This window comes from Macaca fascicularis, chromosome 9 (genome assembly GCF_037993035.2).
Source record: "Macaca fascicularis isolate 582-1 chromosome 9, T2T-MFA8v1.1".
NCBI lineage: Eukaryota > Metazoa > Chordata > Mammalia > Primates > Cercopithecidae > Macaca > Macaca fascicularis.
The window spans coordinates 104,354,913-104,375,018 of record NC_088383.1 but is presented as its reverse complement, the minus strand read 5'-3'; the positions used below and the strand labels follow the sequence as shown (position 1 = coordinate 104,375,018).

Genomic DNA, 20,106 nt, shown 5'->3' with positions numbered 1-20,106 from the left:
CCAGCTTTCCCGCTTGCTTCCGCAAGACTTTTCAATGAGCCTTCCAACTTTTATTGAAGCTCAGTTTCTCCATTTGCAGAATAGGTGCAGAAACCTTACTAGGTGTTCTGAGGATTAAAAATAACGTGATGTGTCAAGTGGCTGGTTCACAGTGAGCATTTAGGAAATGAAGAGACGGTTCACCTCTGTTTCTGTCGTGTGAGCACAGGGCCTTGCGCAGAATGCATACACACTCAGTGTGTCTTGATAATAATGGTTTGGTTCTTTGGCACCTGAACCTAAGGAGGGAGCAACTGTGAAGTCTTTTAAAATATGATGCTTTTTATCAAGAATGTCCTTCATTGCCAGACTTGGCATAGGAAGGCAGACCTGGAAACTTTTGACTGTTTGGTTCTTGAATCCTGCTTCAGTTCATAAAACCTGACGTTTGGTACAGGTAAGTATTAGTAATATCAACCTCATAATCAGATATTCAATGATCACATTCATTAGTCTGTTAAAATAATAAACAAAGGATAACAAAGAATAGACCCAATACCTTTGCTAGAATACTTTTCCTTTTATAACACAACAATTTACAGTGTTTCTTATATACAGTTATCTCTCAGTATGCAACAGAGGTTGGTCCAGGACCCCATGCATACCCAAATCTGAGCAGACTTTTGTCCTGCAGTGGGCCCTGCAGTACTCACAGGAAAAATTGGCCGTCCATATATGCAGCTTGCACATCCTACAATGCTGTGTCGATCCGAGTTTGGTTGAAAGAAATCTACATATAAGTGGACCCTCACAGCTGAAATGTGTGTTGTTCAAGGGTCAACTGTATTTTAAAATTTAATCTTAAGAACCACTTAATGGGCCGGGCACAGTGGCTCATGCCTGCAATCCCAGCACTTTGGGAGGCCCAGGTGGGTGGATCACCTGAGGTCAGGAGTTCGAGACCAGCCTGGCCAATATGGCGAAACCCTGTCTCTACTAAAAATACAAAAACTAGCCAGGTGTGGTGGCGCGTGCCTGTAATCCCAGCTACTAGGGAGGCTGAGGCAGGAGAATTGCTTCCACCTGGGAGGTAGAGGTTGCTGTGAGCCAAGATTGTGCCACTGCACTCCAGCCTGGGCAACAGAGTGAGACTCCATCTCAAAAAAACAAAACAAAACAAACAAACAAAACACACTTAATGTAAGTAGGGTTTTTAATTTTGTTTTTGTTTTTTTGAGACAGTCTTACTCTGTCACCCAGGCTGGAGTACAGTAGCACAATCTTGGTTTACTGCAACCTCTGCCTCCTAGATTCAAGAGATTCTCATGCCTCAGCCTCCCAAGTAGCTGGGACTACAGGCGTGCACCACAACACCTGGCTAATTTTTGTATTTTTAGTAGAGACAGGGTTTCACCATGTTGGCCAGGCTGGTCTCGAACTCCTGACCTCAAGTATTCCACCCGCCTTGGCCTCTCATAGTGCTGGGATTATAGGTGTGAGCCACCATACCCAGATTAAAGTAGTATTTTAAATTCCCTTTTATGGATGAGTAAACCGAGACTGACAAATTAAGGGACTTCTCAATTTGCACAGCCCTGCCAAAGTTTGGATTCTAATTGAGTTCTTCTTACCCAGCTTTTTGCTGCTTTCCCGCAGCCACCAGGCACATATACAACTCAAGTCAGAAGTGTGTGCCAGATGCCGACTGAGGCAGAGTCCTTGTAAGCCTATAATATAGGTAAATTGTATGTATGTGTGTGTGTATGTGTGTTTGTATAAATATAAACACAGAGATACTAATTTTTATATATTAATATATAAATGTATAATGCCAACCTATTTCTAAGTAGTCTGGGAGACAATATAGATTTTAAAAAAATACTTTCATTGAATTTTTGCTGTGAGCTTGTTATTATGTTGAATGTTTTAGTGGTTTTATCTTGGTTTGAAGAAAACTCATTACAGAAATTTGTATTGTAATTTCAGTGGTTGGATGTCGTTGCTTTTATAACTGATATATTCAAAAGTTGCCTAAAATTAGGGTAAAAATAAATGAGGATAGGTAAAAGTAGCTAACATGATACATTCACCGGATGAGTGATGGGAGCCAAGGTCTTGCATTTATTACAGTGAGGTGCTAATGATCTGACGTGGTCCATGGCCCCAGAGCCTGTGCTCAGGGATTATTGATTTTGGGCCTGTGTATATGTGTTCCACCTCAGTTATTAAACAAATGCCACCGAGAAGAGAGCTTTTCTCAGAAAAGACGGTGTTTACAGTGTTTCGTGTTACCTTTTTGGTAGGTTAGTATATATTCAGTTACAAGTTCAAAACTTCTTAAGGAAAATAAGCAATTCCTGAACAAGCCAGTGTTATGAACTGAAGTATTTAAGTTATGTGTTTGCGAAAGACCCAAGGTCTTTTTACTGAATGGAGCCTCTGTTCCCTCTTTCCTGAGCATGGTATGGGTCTGTACTGCAGATGTCTGTATAATATATGATGTGGTAAATACATAGCCTCAGGGATTTTGTGGTTTAAAAGAAAAGTTGAGAGGGAACTGTGGATTGTCTGTAAGAGCAGAGCCCTCTCCTGCCATATCAAACCCACCCTGCTTTCCCATTTTCAAGCTCTTAACAGACTGCTTTTCAGCTTTTTAACATTTTTTTCCCCAGCCATACACAGTACTTCTTCATCTCGTTTACCTATATTGTGGACTATGGCCCAACCTGGATTCTCCTGAGAATCCAAAATGCTTTCATTCATGACCTCTCACTGGCAGACATTGTATAGCCACTGCTACAGAAGAAAAATGGCTTCTGTGTTCTGGGCTTGCCTTTATTCTTTTGAGGTTATGTATTTATGATTTAAACAGAGTTAAGATGTCTTGCTTTTATCTCATGAATTTGGGAATCTGCCCTATTTTGAGTTATCTGGATTGTCTAAGGAGAAGGCTCCAAATGTGCTGAATGCCACAGTTAGACAGCTTTGTTTTGGTTCTGTAGACACAACCATATTTGGGAAACACAAATAGGCCAGTTTTTGCTTTTAAGACTTGTCTTGGTTAACAACGCGTGTTTTAGAAACTGTGTGTGCCCGGAGTTTTACATATAAAGGATTTGAGAAGGAGCTCAGGGCTCTGGAATGCCATGAAGTGGGGTTAGAAGCAGGGACTTGGCAGTGAGCAGGCACTGGGAGCAATGGGGGTGGTTTGTGTGTTGTCACCTGGCAGCTCCTGCTGACTATTTTAAGATAAAATGTTTTGGTGCGATTGCTTCTTTAGGAAATCTAGCTGAACAGTCGAGTCCGTTTATTGCCCCTTCATCCTCCTAAGGAGCTTCATGGGAGTAGTTTGGCTTCATTAAACAAAAGCAATCACTGATGATGAATGTTAGAATCCCACAAGTTCTGTGGAAGATGGCATCAGGTGGCTCTGCCATGTTCTAATGGACATGACTGTCAGTGGCATTTTTAACTTCTCTCCTAGAATTTTTTCTTTCAAGTTCTAAATATTACACAATTGCATATCAAATGTCATGTAGGAGCTAAAAAAGATACTTGTCATTAGAAAAGAAATGTATTATAACCACATTATAAACAGTTTGGAAAATAGAAAAAAAAAGTTACCCATAATTCCATGCTACCACAATCACTATTAGAATTTGGACATATTTTCTTTTAACTGTATACATGTGTTTTGCCTATTATGTAATTATAATAACAGAGCCGGGCACAGTGGCTTATGCTTGTAATTCCAGTACTTTGGGAGGCCGAGGTGGGCAGATCACCTGAGGTCAAGAGTTCGAGACCAGCCTGGCCAACATAGTGAAACCCTGTCTCTACTAAAAATACAAAAATTAGCTGGGCGTGGTAGTGGGTGCCTGTAGTCCCAGCTGCTCAGGAGGCTGAGGCAGGAGAATCGTTTGAACCCAGACGGTGGAGGTTGCAGTGAGTACAGATCGTGCCATTGCACTTCAGCCTAGGCAACAGAGTGAGACTCCATCTCAAAAAAAAAAAAACATTGTAATCACATATGTCACACAGACTTATACCCTGCTTTAGTCACCTAATCTTATGAGAAGTCTTTTCCCATGTTGTATGGTCAATGTTAGTTTTTCTCATAACTGTTCAACAGTCCCCCCAGTGGGTATGTGGTCAGGTAATTAGCCCCTCTGTTATTGAACACCAGAGGGTTTCAAGGCTTTCACTATTACTAATAAAGCTATGGTAAATGTCTCTGTATGTATAGCATTATTGTCATTCAAGGTTCTTTCTTTAGACTAGGTTCTCCTAAAGCACAGGGGTATGAGGTGCATAGCTCTTGGTGTGTATTGCTGAAGATAATGATAAAAATGTAGTGTCATTGGCCGTGTAGGAAAAAGCCAATGTCTTTGCATTTGCCCACATTATTAGTTTTAAAAAAATTTTGGACTAATATAAGAAGCAGAAAAAATGGTTAGTCATTATTTATATATATAAATATATATATAGTTTGTTTGTTTGTTTTGAGATGGAGTGTTGCTCTGTCGCCCAGGCTGGAGTGCAGTGGCGCGATCTCAGCTAACTGCAAGCTCTGCTTCCCGGGTTCACGCTATTCTGCCTCAGCCTCCTGAGTAGCTGGGACTACAGGCACCCACCACCACGCCCGGCTAATTTCTTTGTATTTTTTTAGTAGAGACGGGGTTTCACTGTGTTGGCCCAGATGGTCTCCATCTCCTGACCTCGTGATCCGCCTGCCTCGGCCTCCCAAAGTGCTGGGATTACAGGCGTGAGCCACCCCGCCCGGCCTATGTTTTTTAACTGGTTGGGTTAAGTAAACATTTTCTCATAGATTTGTTTATTATTTGCATTTTGTCTTCTGGGAATCATTTCTTCATGTGTCTAAAAATATTTTTCTTGGCAATTAGTATGATTACATTAGATTAAGGATATTAACCCATCATTTTGTTTGCTGCAAGCCATGCATTTTAATACGTTAGACAATGTAATATATCATTACAAATTATCTCCTAAATTCTGTTGTTTGAAGCTCAAAGAATACTGCATTTATAAGACTTGAAACTGTTTGGGGGGCTGAATTTGCTTATTGGGATGGAAGTCAACATTTTATATTTATTTAAAGGCTCCACTCAAGTATTTTAAAATGATTGCAGATTTATTGGTGGTGAATGTTCTAGCTCCAAATCTGCCCCTTCTCTGGCATGAACCTGGAACGAAAGTTTGATGTTGATAGTGGAGTTTGGGCATGGGCTTTCTGAATATTGTGATCATAAATAGGTTTTATTAAAATGAGTTCTTGGCTAGGTGCAGTGGCTCATGCCTGTAATCCCAGCACTTTGGGAGGCCGAGGTGGGTGGATCACTTGAGGTCAGGAGTTCAAGACCAGCCTGGCCAACATGGTGAAACCCCATCTTTTTTTTTTTTTTTTTTTTTTTTGAGATGGAGTCTTGCTCTGTCACCCAGGCTGGAGTGCAGTGGCCAGATCTCAGCTCACTGCAAGCTCCGCCTCCCGGGTTTATGCCATTCTCCTGCCTCAGCCTCCCAAGTAGCTGGGGCTACAGGCGCCCGCCACCGGGCCCGGCTAATTTTTTGTATTTTTTTAGTAGAGACGGGGTTTCACCGTGTTCGCCAGGATGGTCTCGATCTCCTAACCTTGTGATCCGCCCGTCTCGGCCTCCCAAAGTGCTGGGATTACAGGCTTGAGCCACCGCGCCCGGCCGTGAAACCCCATCTTTACTAAAAATACAAAAATTAGGCAAGGTGGCACGTGCTTGTAATCCCAGCTATTTGGGAGACTGAGGCACGAGACTCACTTGAACCCAGGGGGCGGAGGTTGCAGTGAACCGAGATTGTGCCACTGCACTCCAGCCTGGATGAGAGGTGAGACTCTGTCTCCAAAATAAAAAAGTTCTTCATCTTCATGACTTTATATGGGGATCAAAACCAAAACTATTTCCGGCCAGTGTAACTACAGAAAATAAAATAAAATAAAATAAAATAAAATAAAATAAAATAAAATAAAAACTAGATGAAAATAAAAACTTTTAGTTTTTGTTGAACCAGTGCATCTGGCTATTGGGATTGGCCTTAAATTTGGGGAGATGAGGGAAAGGGCATTAGTGGGAAGCAACAAGATTAAAGGCTTAGAAATGGGAACTCTTATCATAAATCAGTAGGAATAGCAAGTATGGTACATGTACAGTTTAGGACTCATGGGAGGATGTGAGGGAGATGAGACTGGAAAAATAACTGGGACGTGATCCTGCAGGGCCTTATGGCACATTAAATTTGGACTTGAATTTTTAGATCAGTGTTTCCAAAAGTGTGACATTTGAGGTGATTTTAGAAGGTATGTCCATGAACATTGGGACATTTTGGTATTTACTCATTCCTTGATTCTCTCTCTCATTGTGCTCCCATGACACTTAAGCCAGATTGCTAGCAGAAGGGTTATCTCATTGTGTTACATTTAAAAGGGCCATGTCTGCCACCCTACAACCCTGTGATGGCCTCAAAGACACCCTACAATCCTGTTGGCCCCCACTGGGCCAAGCACTTTCCTGGATGCAAAGTAGGTACTAAAGAATTGTTTTTGAATGGTATCATCAGGCCTGTGTTTTAGATATAAAACTCTTTCCCGGAAGCTTTGCTGCCTTTCCCTTGCCCGCCATACTGCCCAGCCAACCCCTCTGAGTGTGTAGGAGCCCTGTGGATTTTTTTTCCCCGTTGAAATTTGACCCACGTTGAAGTGAAAGCTGGGGAGTACATAGGTGGGTGCCAGCACAGTGGCTGGAGGGGGCTCATGGAACCTCCTTCCAACACAGCTGGAAAACCAGGAAAATGGTCTGGGTAACCTACATAGATGCTTCTGGTTCTAAAGAAGTGAGCATGTAGTTGAAACAGAATAAAGACCAGCTTAGGGCCCTCTGGCTCCCTAAACTCCTGAAGAACTACAGCGGCCCTGTTCTAGAAGGATCCTCATGGCCCAATGTAAATCAGTTCACAGTGACACTTAGAAATCAAGACCGGAAAGTGTGGGGAGGAGGAAGGAGTTAACTGTCTTAAATGCAGTGGAAAGATCAGTGAAGCCCGGACCAGTGCAGAAACCGTTGGACTTGGCCATGCATGTGCACTGGAAACCTTTCTGAAGGCCATTTCAGATAATTGGTTAGAACGGAAACCGAGTTGGAGGGACTCCAGGAGGAAATGAGAGGATGTGGAGGATGGCCTTTCTGATGTGTTTTCCTATTGCTCCCTCTCCAGAAACATTGGTCTTTTTACAGAAACTTCGTGCTTGTTGTGTTCTGAGCTCCCAGGAGTGTCATGGGATTCTAGACTGAAGTTAATGTCAGGGTCAAGTTTATCCCACTTTCTTCCCCTTGAAAGGAAGTATCAGCGACTCAGTGTTTATCCTTTCTGGCTTCTGAAGAACCTTCTGCACCCTTTGCAATAATGTAGAGGGTGCATTTGAAGAGAAATGACATTAATAGAGATTGAGAAGAGAAGGCACTGTTGAAAAATTGGAGAAATGTGGCTCTGCTAGTGGATCTGCAAAGTACAAAGAAATAAGGCCAAGCATTTATTCTGGGGCTCTGTGCGCTGTCTCTATTCTTTTCAAGCTGTTGGAAGTAGCTGTACATATATAAAATCAAGTCCCAGATTAGATTTTTTTTTTTTTTTAAATACAGGGTCTCACTCTGTTCCCCAGGCTAGAGTGCAGTGACGCGATCTTGGCTCACTGCAACCTCTGCCTCCTGGGTCCAAGCGACCCTCCCACCTCAGCCTCCAGAGTAGCTGGGACTACAGGTGTGCACCACCACGTGCGGCTAATTTTTGTATTTTTGGTGGAGACAGGGCATCCCCATCATGTTACCCAGGCTGGTCTTGAACTCCAGACTCAAGCAGTCTGCCTGCCTCGGCCTCCCAAGTGCTGGGATTACAGGTGTGAGCCACGGCGCCCAGTATCAGACTGGGTTTTCTTTTTTTTTTTTTTTTTTGGAGACAGAGTCTTGTTCTGTCACCCAGTTTGGAGTGCAGTGGTGTGAGCTCAGCTCACTGCAACCTCCTCCCAAGTTCAAGTGATTCTCCTGCCTCTGCCTCCAGAGTAGCTGGGACTACAGGCGTCCACCACCATGCCTGGTTAATTTTTGTATTTTTAGTAGAGATGGGTTTCACCCTGTTGGCCGGGCTGGTCTTGAACTCCTGACCTCAAGTGATCTTCCCACCTCGGCCACCCAAGGTGCTGGGATTATAGGCGTGAGTCATTGCACCCGGCCCAAGATTGGATTTTAAAGCTAAGGCATAACCAGCATTTTGTACAAGTCGGGAGCTGGCTCCCTTTTAAGGAGCCACAGTGGAGTTAAGGAGGCTCTTGGCTATCTTGAAGGTAAGACTCTGAAGTTAGGTTCTGAAGGTTAAACAGGGGCGAGAAAGGCCATGACTGAGCACCTCCTGCATGCCCAGTGCTGAGGATGATGTAGTTTTTCCTTTCCAGATATTTACACTCTATTGTTGGGGATGGGGGAGCTATGGAGGCAAAACACCATAGAGCATAGGAGAAGCTGGAGCATGCTGGCTGGGAGATTTAAAGGCTCTGTTTTCCAAGAACCTTTGCAGGACCTTGAATTCATTTTTACAGACATACTCAATTTCTCCCTAGTCATATATCCCTAAACTATCCATATAAGGACCTTCTTTCCTTTCCCAGTAACCAACCCATATTTAGTTGATTGTTTTTCAGCTGGAAGCATGAGTATAAATTTGACTTTTTAGTAATTAATCACTTTGTGTCATCAAAACTTGTCTTAGTATAGGGTACTGGAATTGGCGGGGTAGGTGGACAATATGGAAAGATTAATTATCTGGATGCTTTCTTAACGACTCTGGCCACTTCACATCTTGTTCTTCTCATGGAATGTCTGTGTTGATGCTGTGGTACTTGGACCAAGTACGGCAGGTCCAAGCAGCTCAAAGCATGGAATGGCGGTTTGACCCCCCGCTGGCACACCCAAGCTGTAACACTGCATAGGCTCCTGCAACTCACTAAGGGAATTAACTGCCCACTTGTAGTTGTCTGATTTTGCCACTAGATGGTACACTGTTCGTCCTTTTGGCTTTTACCCAACGGTGCCTGGCTCATTTGGAGGGGGGACTTGTAAGAGACATTCCAAAGTCATGCCATCATGTACTCAACCAAATCAGGCTCTTTACAGCTTAGTTTTTAAATAAATATTAAGTGTTAGAGGTTTTTTATGTAAAATAAACTCTCAAGTTCTCATCTGACTGTAATGACCCTTATTACCTCTAAATAAACAGCAGGGACTAGACTATGATTTTCAAAGCTTTCAGTGTTCTGGTCAAGCTCAGTTTGTGTAGTTTCATGGATGCATCCTCACTTCCCAGGCTCTGAGCACTTAAGGTTGTAGAGACACAACCACTGCCAAGCCACTTGGGATTCAGATCTGGTCAGCCTCATGTCAGGAGACAGGAATGAAGATTCTCCTCTTCAGATGAAATCTTGGAGACTTCTCCCTCCCATCTTCTACTGGTCAAAGTTCTTGGGTGGCAGATAACCAGAAACCACCTCTGGTGAACTCAAACTGAGAAGGGATTTATTGGCAAGATCTTGGGTAGTTCACGGAGTTTATGGAAGGTTGGAGAACTGCACTCAGAACTGGGGCAGGAATTCCAGGAGGCTGAGCTGGCTGGGATCAGAGCCAGAATCAGGCCCTGGAATAGTCTGGATAGGACGTTGCTGCTGTTGCCACCACAGGGGAGGACTGGACACGGGGCACTGTCCTTGGCACTGCTGCCATTGCTGCAGTTCCTTTTCTTCAATCAGCCCGTTCATCCTCAGCACTTTTAATTTTATTTTAAAATGTCCTTGTTTGTTAGTATCAACTGCTGGAGATTTAATCGCCAGAGTGAACACACAACAGAACCTGCTACTCAAAAAGTCCTCGTGTGCAAGAGCTGGTACTCACCTGTGCATTGTCATTGTCACGTACTATCATCATACTAGGTCTTAAAATATCAAAGTAGTCTGTTAACACCCAGGATCCATTCGCCTTCTACCCTCTAACCATCCAGCCATTAAATGGTTAATAGCAGGCACAGGGAGGGGCCTCCCAGAGAGTGCTACAACTGGTGTCTGCTCCAGTTGGTAGACATTTGTGGCAAAATGATGGTTAAATATTTTGAAGATTATCTCTGACCATGTCTATTTTAGGTCAGTTTGTAAGTAAGAGGGGCTGACACTTAGAAGTTAGTAGTTTCTATATTGAGAAATGTGAAATGTGCAAAGGGCTACCTGCATATGACAGTGATTACTCATCATGTATGAGTTGAGGTATCCCTTTTTGTTTGGTTCATAAGACATCTCCATTCATTCCTTCTCCAGCCTAAGAATGCTGTGTGCTTTGTACTTGTTTTTTAAATTAAGATGAATTAAGCTATACAAAGGAAATTGGTAAATGGATTATGGAGTGTTATTACAATGAAATACAGCCATTAAAATGATGGATATGCTGACTATGTAGAATCCTAGAAAAATGTTCATGAAATATTTGATTTAAAAATTAGAACACAAAGCTGTCCAGATAGCATGTTTACAGCAGTGTACATGCTATTTATGTATCTAGAGGCTAGAAAGGACTCCTAAAAGAATGAAAATAGTTTCAGTTAAGATAGCTTCACAGTTGAATCAAGAAGATTTCTTCAATACTGCTTTAAAAATTGAGGAAAGGCCAGGTGCAGTGGCTCACACCTGTAATCCCAGCACTTTTAGAGACTGAGGCAGGAGGATCGCTTGAGGTCAGGAGTTGAGGCCAGCCTGGGCAATAGAGAGACCCCATCTCCAAAAAATAAAAATTTTAAAAATTAGCCACATGTGGTGGTGCACAACTAGTCCCAGCTACTTGGGAGGCTGAGGTGGGAGGACTGCTTGAGCCCAGGAGGTTGAGGCTGTAGTGAACCGTGATCACACCAGTGCACTCCAGCCTGGGTGATAGTGCAAGATCCTGTCTCAAAAAAAAAAAAAAAAGAAAAGAAAAAATAAGGAATAAAAACCTTAACATAATACAATTGCTCATGAAAATTATTTATAAAATAAAAGCATTTGGATGGTATCACAACAACACTTTTGATCCTGGGAGACAAACTAAGGTATCAAAAAATTAGGATTGGAAAACATGAGGACATACAGATAACAGCAGGTTGTGTGTTTCTCAATTGAAAGAACAGATGTTTCCACAGCTTAGAAAACTGGCTGTGTGGACAGCTACTGAAGGTCATAGATAGTCTCAGATGTATTTGCCAGTGACAGAGGCAAAGTTACTGCTGATTTGGGCTGCAGAGATGGGCTTAGGATGATTTCCTTTTCATCCTTAGCATTCTACTCTGTTAATTACAAGGACAGTAAGCAAAGCAACCATCCAGAAAGGAAATCAGTGTCCAACTTCAGCTTTTTTTAAAAAAGAAGCTAAAGCATGTCTCCTTTTGCAGACCTTCATACCGTATCTTCACATCCCTATTACAGATTTGGTGAACGGGAGCTTTCCTCTGCATCATTGCTTCTCACACCTTAAAATGCAAAGAGAGCACCTGGAATTTTGTTAAAATGCCCATTCTGATTCAGTAGGTACAGGATGGAGTCTGAGCTTCTGCATATTCTTTACTTTTTTTTTTTTTTGGAGATGGAGTCTCACTCTGTCACTCAGGCTGGAGTGCAGTGGCACACACGGACTAGGCTCACTGCAACTTCTGCCTCCCAGGTTCAAGCAATTCTCCAGCCTCAGCCTCCCGAGTAGCTAGGATTACAGGCACCCACCACCACACCCAGCTGATTTTGTATTTTAGTAGAGACAGGGTTTCACCATGTTGCCCAGGGTGGTCTCGAACTCCTGACCTCAGGTGAACTGCCCAACTTGGCCTTCCAAAGTGCTGGAATTATAGGCATGACTCACCACGCCTGGCCGCTTCTGCATTTTCAGTAAGCTCCCAGCTAATGCGAATGCTGCTGGCCTGTGGACCACACTTGAAGTATCAAGGTTCTGCGTATCCCAAGGACTTGTTTTTCAGATTGTGTGACCTTCAGATGTGTTCAGTAAGACTTTATTAGTTGAAGTATGTACAAGACTTGTACTTTGAAAAAACTATAAAACATTACCAAGAGAAATTAAAGAAGACCTGGATAAAGGGAGAGATAGGTCATACTCATGAACTGGAAGACTCGATATTGTTAAAAATGTTAGTTTTTCACAGATTCAACACGATTCCAGTTAAAATCTGAACAGACTTTTTTTGGTAGAAATTGATAAGGTGGTTTTAAACTTTATATGAAAATGCAAAGGACCTGAAATAGCCAAAATGATTTTGGAAAAAAAACTCAAGTTGGAAGACTCACTGTATTAGGCCATTCTTGCACAGCTGTAAAGAAATACCAGATACTGGGTCATTTATAAAGAAAAGAGGTTTAATTGGCTCACAGTTCTGTAAGCTAGCTGTACGGGAAGCATGGTGCTGGCATCTGCTCGGCTTCTGGGAAGCCTCAGGAAGCTTCCCATCATGGTGCAAGGCAAAGGGGGAGCAGGAGTGTCACACGACAAGAGCATAAGTAAGGGTGGGGGAGGTGCCACATACTTTTAAATGACCAGGTCTTGTGAGAACTCGCTATTGCAAAGATAGCACCAGGCCATGAGGGATCCACCCCCATGATTCAAACACCTCCCACCAGGCCCACCTCCAACATCGGGGATTACATTTGAACATGAGATTTGGGCAGGGACAAATATCCAAACTCTATCACTCACATTGCCTGATTTCAAGGCTATGTAAAACTATAGTAATCAAGACAGTGAGTTATTAGATAAAGACAGCTCACTGAAATAGAAGAGTCCAGAAACTGACCCAGCCATATCTAACCAGTCGCTTTTCAGAAGTGTTATGCTAAACAAGAGAAGCCAGACGCAAAGAATTACCTATACTATGATACCATTTATATAAAATCCTGGAAAAGGTAAAACAATAGTAACAGAAAGCAGATCAGTTGTTAACAGGGACCTGAGATGGTACTTGGCTGTAGAGATACACATGGGAACTTTTTGGGGTGATGGAAAGGCTGTATATTGTGATTGCAGTGGTGGTTATAGGATGTATATATTTGTCAAAACTCATCGAATTGTAAAATTAAAATGGATATATTCGGTTGTATGCAAACGATAACTCAGTAAAAGATCTAGATATATATTAGGGCATTGTCAGTACAATTTAAGCTTTCTTTGAGACCCTACTAAATTAAGGGGTTATCTATTTGAACATCAGGCATTGGTTCCCAGCTCCAGGTGGTAGAGCACAGTGCATAGGAACGTGGGCCAGAAAGTCAGGCTGTCTGGGTTCCAGTATCAGCTCCTCCACTGCGGCAAGCACACAGCTTCACCTGTCTGTGTCTCGGTTTCCTCATCTGTGTAAACTAACATGACATTAGTGCTTACCTTCTAGGGTTGTGAGGTCAAATGCATTAATATATTTAAAGCATTTAGAACATTTCCTTGTGCATAGTAAGCTATGTATAAGCATTCAGTATGATCAGTAAGTTCTCAAATCAGTTTGTGTCGTGATTTTACCTCTTTCTCCTAAAATGTGTTTTTTCCCTTTCCTTTACCCTCTCTTTAAACCACGTGCACTCATGTAGCTTGAGGTTTTTTTATAGAATGTTAGAGCTGAAAGGGATCTCGGATAACATTAGCATCAAGTATGGGCAACAAAACTGAAACCAGTGAGGTTGAGTGATGTGCCCAAGGTCACAGTAATATGTGGGTGACCATGAACCAGAAGCCTGGCCAGGTGACTCCTGGTTCAGCTCTGTTTTATCAAGGGTTACAGTGTTTGCATTTTTAATACTAACCATTGGGATTTATCGCGAACCTGCCATTCATCAATTGCATTGTGTGGTGTTTGTTTTTCTACAGAGCAGTTCAGAGCCCCAGTTGCAGACGACTTGTCCTGCCACCACCATGAGCTCTGGTAAGTCATTTTAAACTCATCTTTCTCTCATCTACCAGACTGGGCTGTTTACCCAGATTTCCCACGCACCCCGAAGGCCCCACTCTGGCATTATATTTTTTACTTTTTGCAAACTGGGTGAATGCCAAAGCTTTGTCATAAGTTGTCATCATGACTATCATCACCTTCATGGTTAATGATTTTTTGAGTGCCTACTACTATTGCCAAAGAACTGTGCTATACACTTTACATGCACATTAGCCCTCTCTTTATTGAGATGTAACTGGCATACTATAAACCACAGATATTTTAAGTATACAATTTGATAAAATTTGACATATGTGTACACCTCCATGGCATTTCTTAATCTGAGTGACTGCAGCAAAAGTAAACTGAGTGGCCATAATTGCCCCAGGATGTGAACTAATCTAATGCTTCCTTCATCCAGGCTAGTAGAGCAGTCTGCTCTCTCTTTTGCTTTGCCTTTGGTAGTAAAAGTCAAGACCTAAAGAAATAATCAGTTTTGAGTATTTTTAGTTTTGAGCTGAGGTAGAAAACGTGGGTTAGGGAAGACAGAGATGGGAACAGATCCCTGCTCATCATGCAGCCAAGAGCTGTCAGCTTTCCAACCCAGAATTGGAGCAGAGAAGTTTCCATCTGGAGATTAAGCCCCACCTAGGCTACTGAGCATACCCTGGAGCCTCCTGAGACCTGCAGGTGGGGCAGGCTGTGGGGTGGGAATATGACCATGTGGCTATCTCATTCAGGGGTCTCCCAATCCTGCAGTATTTCGTGAGTGTTGTCAGTGACCTTTGTGGATTAAAAATCATCCTTTTCCATTTATTTGCATACAATATCCTTTTAGCCAAGTTCTGAGCAGGACAGTATGTAGTTAAGACCTAGGAAGGCTCTGGGTGGAATAGCTGAGGCCCACACCCTGACCTCTTTGCTTACTGGCTGCATAGTCTTGGGCCTGTGGTGGACCCTTCTCTGCATTTTCCTCTGCAAAATGGACATAATAAAAGCCCTAGTTCATTGGGATTTAGTGAGGATTAAGTGAGGCAATGCTTTCATTTATTTTTTTTGAGACGAGTCTCGCTCTGTCATCCAGGCTGGAGTGCAGTGGCATGATCTTGGCTCACTTCAGTCTCTGCCTCCTGAGTTCAAGTGATTTTCCTGCCTCAGCCTCCTGAGTAGCTGGGATTACAGGTGCCCACCACCACGCCTGGCTAATTTTTTTGTATTTTTAATAGAGATGGGGTTTCACCGTGTTGACCAGGCTGGTCTCGAACTTCTGACCTCAGGTGATCCGCCCCTCTCCGCTACCGTGCCTGGCCTGAGGCAGTGCTTTTAAAGTGCTGGGCTCTGTGTCCAAGGCATGGCAAGGGCTTCATCTTTGGGCTCGTACTGTTATGAGTTCAGAGTTCCTCCCTGCAAAGCCAGGGACTTGGCTTCTCAGCAATTCCTTGAGTGCTTTTGCTGTGTGCGAAGAGGCCGTGCACCTTTTCCCCTCTAAGCAGGCTCAGGTACTGCCAGTAGCTCCTGCTTCATAACTCATTTTTGTCTCTTTGGCTTTTTGCTTTTGTTGTCATTTAAAATAGGCCATGGTGTTTGGCTTTATTTTGTTTTAAACTTTTTCTCTGTAGCCTAAAGCTACTTTCTCGTCCAGTGGCAGAACTGGCCTAACTTTGGTTTACTCCTCTTGGCATTAAGGGCCAGAGAAGGAGGAAGGGAGAGGCCTGGAAGAAGGGTATGGGTGTGGAAAAGCCCAGGAGACTTCTCCCCAGAATCTCTCTCTCAACGTGGGGGATTGGAAAGAGGCATTGCCTAGGAAGAGTTCAGAAACTCTGGAGCCTTTGACCCGATGATCCCACTCTTGGGAATTTCTATCTTAATTCCAAGGAAACAAAAATATCACCCACATGAAGTGGGGGATACGAGTAAGTACGTTATGTGTATTTACTTGATGGAATATTACACCGCTATTAAAATGGTCATTAGGAGAAAAGTAGCTACATGGGAAATATTTGTTTTAATGCTGGTGGAAAGAGCAGTGTAAAAATGGTGGATTCTTTTTATTCCAAGTTTGGGCTGGGCTGCCAGTCACCAGGTGAAGTGCTTTACCTGTGCGATCTTGTTACATTCTCCTGGAAAACCCTCACAGGTGGGGCGTGGTTTGCCACCCTCATTACACAGATGGGAAAACTGAGGCCCTGAGGGGTTAATAATATGGCTGGGATCACTCACCTAGTGTGTGCTGTGGCTGAATCAAACTCAGGAAGCTGGACACCAACATTATGCTGCAGGGGTTTGAGTTTCGGGAGATGGAGTTACTAATTTTTAAATACCTTTCCAAAATTTCAAGTTGGGTTGTTACATTTAATTAAAAAAAAGGAAGAACATGGGGCTGGGCCTGCTGGTAGCTCAGAGGCTGCCCCACACTAGCCTGGGGAGGCCTGGAGCAAGGCCTACAATCACAGAAGGAACTAGAGCAGGTACTTGGATTTCTGGCCTTCTCACCAGCACCCTTCTTCCACTCATCTCAGAAATCAGAGCTCAAGGAAGACTCTGACATCTAGAAGAATTAGCCTTCACCTATAGGTGGGTGTGGGCAATTAACAGGCCACAGCCTGTGAGGCCAGCATGGGGAAGTCCAGGCACTGGGTGGGGCAGTGGCCCTGCTCGTGTATGGCCACTGGCAGCATCCAGACTGGCCTGTCAGTGTGGCTTATAGCAGGCGACCCCCATTTTGGGAGGCTGATTGTTAAGGGCCTAGGTAAGGTGACTTAGGTCTCAGCCTAATGAATTACAGGGGTGTGGGACTAAGCTTCAGTCCCAGCATTTGGAGAAACAGAATATATGTGTATACATATGTATGTATGTATATATTAGGAAACCCAAATGTTTATCCTATTTGGGGAGGAAGAAGATGAGCTGTGAGATGGGCAGACCCGAGTTCAAATTTCAGCTTAGTGATCTCGGGCAGGCCTGGAATCCTCTCTGCCTCAATTTTCTTATCTATAAAATAGGCATTCCTAACTCCTAGTTCTGGAGGTCTGGGTGTTAAGGATAAAATGAGATGCTAATTATGCAGTGCTAAGCATGGATCCTCAGACCTGGGCAAGTCAGTGTTTAAAAACCCATAGCTAGTCGTGATTATGTTTGTAGCTTGGTTAACTCTGGGCTTGGAGGGGTTCCTCCAAGCACACATGTCCTAGGGCGACAGGGCCTGCCGGCCTGCCTTCCTCGGCCTGCCTCTATCTATTTTGGGATGGGGACCTGGGTGGGGCTTAGGCTGCAGGTGAGCAGGGATGGTCTCAGCTTCTGTGACTGAGCAGAACTCAGGAAAGTCTCAGCCAACCCAGAGGACATGACATCTGAGGGGAGCCCCAGGGATGCGTGGAATTTCCATCAGGTGAGAAGGGAGGATGAGGCATTCTCGGCAGAGGGCCTCTTAGGAACCGAGGCCTAGAGGTCTGAAGGTATCTGGGCAGGACCCCTCTGCTTCCTCCTGACTCTGACCCCAGCACCTTCTGCCATGCAGGACTCAGTAAGTGCTGGGGCAGTTTACTCACAAACTTCATGCTCTCTTTCTTTCTTGCAGAATGTGATGGTAGTTCCAAAGCTGTGGTGAATGGCTTGGCACCTGGCAGCAATGGTCAAGACAAAGGTAAGGTTCTTGGAGAGAAGTCTGGATTGGTACTGGAAAGCATTTCTAAAGGTGTGGAGTATGTCAGGCCGGGGCCATCCCATCTGCCTGGTGCGAACACCATTGGCCTAACCAAGCCCTAAACTGGGGACCTGGTCCCTACACTGATTTGCTGAGACCTGGAGCCTGTTCTTGCATTTCGGGAGTCTGAGGCTGCCATTTTCCCACTGTGAGGTATTAAAAACTTTCCCTAGCACACAAGGATGCTGTGAATGACAGATCAGGCACGTGGACCAATGCATACTTCATGCCTGGTACAGATGGCATTTATCAGCCTGAAATATCCCTTGCTCAGCCTTTCACCTTCACCTATAATAAACAGTGATGTGTTCACAGTCCTGACCCTAAGGTAAGAGCCTAAATCATTAAAATAAATCATTTCAGTGGCATTAATTTAATGCACATCCTCTCATAGTTTCAGTTTTTAAAAATTTTAGGATAAAAGATTTAAATGTGAAATGAATGATGGATGTGATGAATGACCTTTGAGGTCCTGCTTGGCCTGGAGACTTTCATCCTGACCTCAGTGTGGCTGTGCAGATAGCCTGGCGACGGGGCTCGCGGTACCACTTTTACTGAGTGGTGTGATGGACACTCAAGCTGGAGTGACAAGGCATGGGTTCAAGTCCCAGCTCTGCCACCATGAACAGGACATCTTGAGAGGCCCTTTATCTTTGTGGGTGTGGGTTCCCTTATCTACAAGATGAGGGAATTTATGCTCTGCCATATTTATTTCTGCTTCAAATTCAGAATTGGAATGAATGCTCATCCAGCTAAATTTTATGGTATACAAGAGGAAGGGCCAGAATCCTCGCATTGGGCATTTAAGTCAAGATGCATCTCAAAGAATAATTTCAAACAACTTGGCATTTTGATCTGTGTAATTTCCATCTGGGTCAACAGAGTGTTCCTTTTAAGACAAGGCAAAGTGTGAACTAAGAGGAACCAGCCGTAGAGGGTATGCCCAGAGACTAGGAGGGGCTGGGGTACAGGGCCCAGGTGGTATGGGGGTGGGTTCCTTGGTGGCCGGAGGGGACCTGCCATGCTCCTGTTCTTGCCTCCCTGCCTGGTCGCCCGTCTGCACCCATGGTGTGGGGCCCTGGACAGTCTCGACCAAGTTGCACTTAGGGAACTGAGGGGCAGTGCCTGTGGAGTGGCTGCAGGCATGTGTTTAGCATCCAGTGAGGAGCATGGAGAGGGGTGGGGGCCCTATTAGTTTAAAACCTGTGGAGTCATCGACCCCATCCATGTGAACTCATTTATACAAGAGACTTAAGGCATGTGGGGGAGGGTGGCAGGTGGAGTGGGTCCCACCCTCTCCTTGGTGAGACTCACTTTTGTCTGCAAACAAGCAGGCAGGGGTGACCTGAAGGGCATCAGGGTGGCCTGAGGTCACTGAACCAGAGCTGGGATAGCCGAGCTCCAGTCTCAGCCTCTCTGCTTGAGAACTGAATGAGCCTGAGCAGTTCACTGAGCCTCTTGCTTCTTCCTCTGAAAATGGTTACAAAAGTCTCCCCCAAGCCCATCTCCCAGGTGGAGCAGACAGGAAGATGCTGTGAGAGCACATGTGTGTCTTAATCCATGCAGTAGCGTCGTTAGCAACCTAGTCATTAATGACCAGGCGCCGTGTGACTGCCTCATGCCTCAGGAGGTGAGCTGACAGCAGGATGGACTGGAAGGCGCACTGTCCCTGGCCGACATGCCTCCCTTCTGTTGCCTTGACAGGCTCACCAATGCTGACTCTGCAGTGGTGGTCTTGTTCCCAGACAGCCCCACCCGCTGTGTTTCTGTAGATATGCGGCCACAGTTGACTCTGGCACCTTCACACAGAGCTCCCATCCCTCTTTATGTGCTGCCCTTAAAGGAGAGGATGAGGGAGGCCTCACAACAGGCTCCGTGTCAGGAGAGTTAGGGGACGTGCCTACCATGAGATTCCAGAATCTGGGCAGGCAGGGAGCCCAGAGACTCTGCCGATAGATAAGTTTGAGCACCCAGGATGTTTGAGCGGTGGCCTTCACTGTGTCCCAGACAGGCATCCCTGCTCTGCCTTAGCTCAGCCGGGCATCGGGGTCCTGGGCTGTGCACTTGGGTGCTGCCCCAGAGACTACATATGCACTTGGACACTTGGCACCTCCTGACCAGGAAAGGGTGGGTTTGGGCAAGGCCATCTGCTGTTTAACAGATGGAGGTTCTGATTTGCTTGGGGCCAGAGGGCTACAATTGTCGGAGCAGGCACAAGACCCCAGAAGTTATGCTATGGCGGAAGTAGCTCTGATGGCTGAAGGGACCAGGCAACTCACGATCTTGTTCCTTCGTTCTTGCACTCATCTGCAGCCCATGGGCCACCGCCCTCCTCCTCGGAACCCCCTCCCCAGCATGCTCCCAGGAGGCCCTGTGGACCCTGAGTGCTCTCCCCTTCC

At 44.6% G+C, this 20,106-nt stretch overlaps 1 protein-coding gene across 50 annotated transcripts in view; it reads left to right on the top strand.

Moving 5' to 3' along the window:
* The window catches only part of SORBS1 (sorbin and SH3 domain containing 1), a 252,720-nt gene that overhangs the window by 107,847 nt on the left and 124,767 nt on the right, over positions 1-20,106 (top strand). For all 50 annotated transcript variants that reach the window (XM_074002273.1, XM_074002256.1, XM_074002270.1 and 47 more), the window contains 2 exons: positions 13,944-13,998; positions 17,582-17,647. In XM_074002273.1, the coding sequence (XP_073858374.1) occupies positions 13,989-13,998; positions 17,582-17,647 (76 nt within the window). In that variant the 5' untranslated portion in view covers positions 13,944-13,988. The remainder of the gene's footprint in view (positions 1-13,943; positions 13,999-17,581; positions 17,648-20,106) is intronic.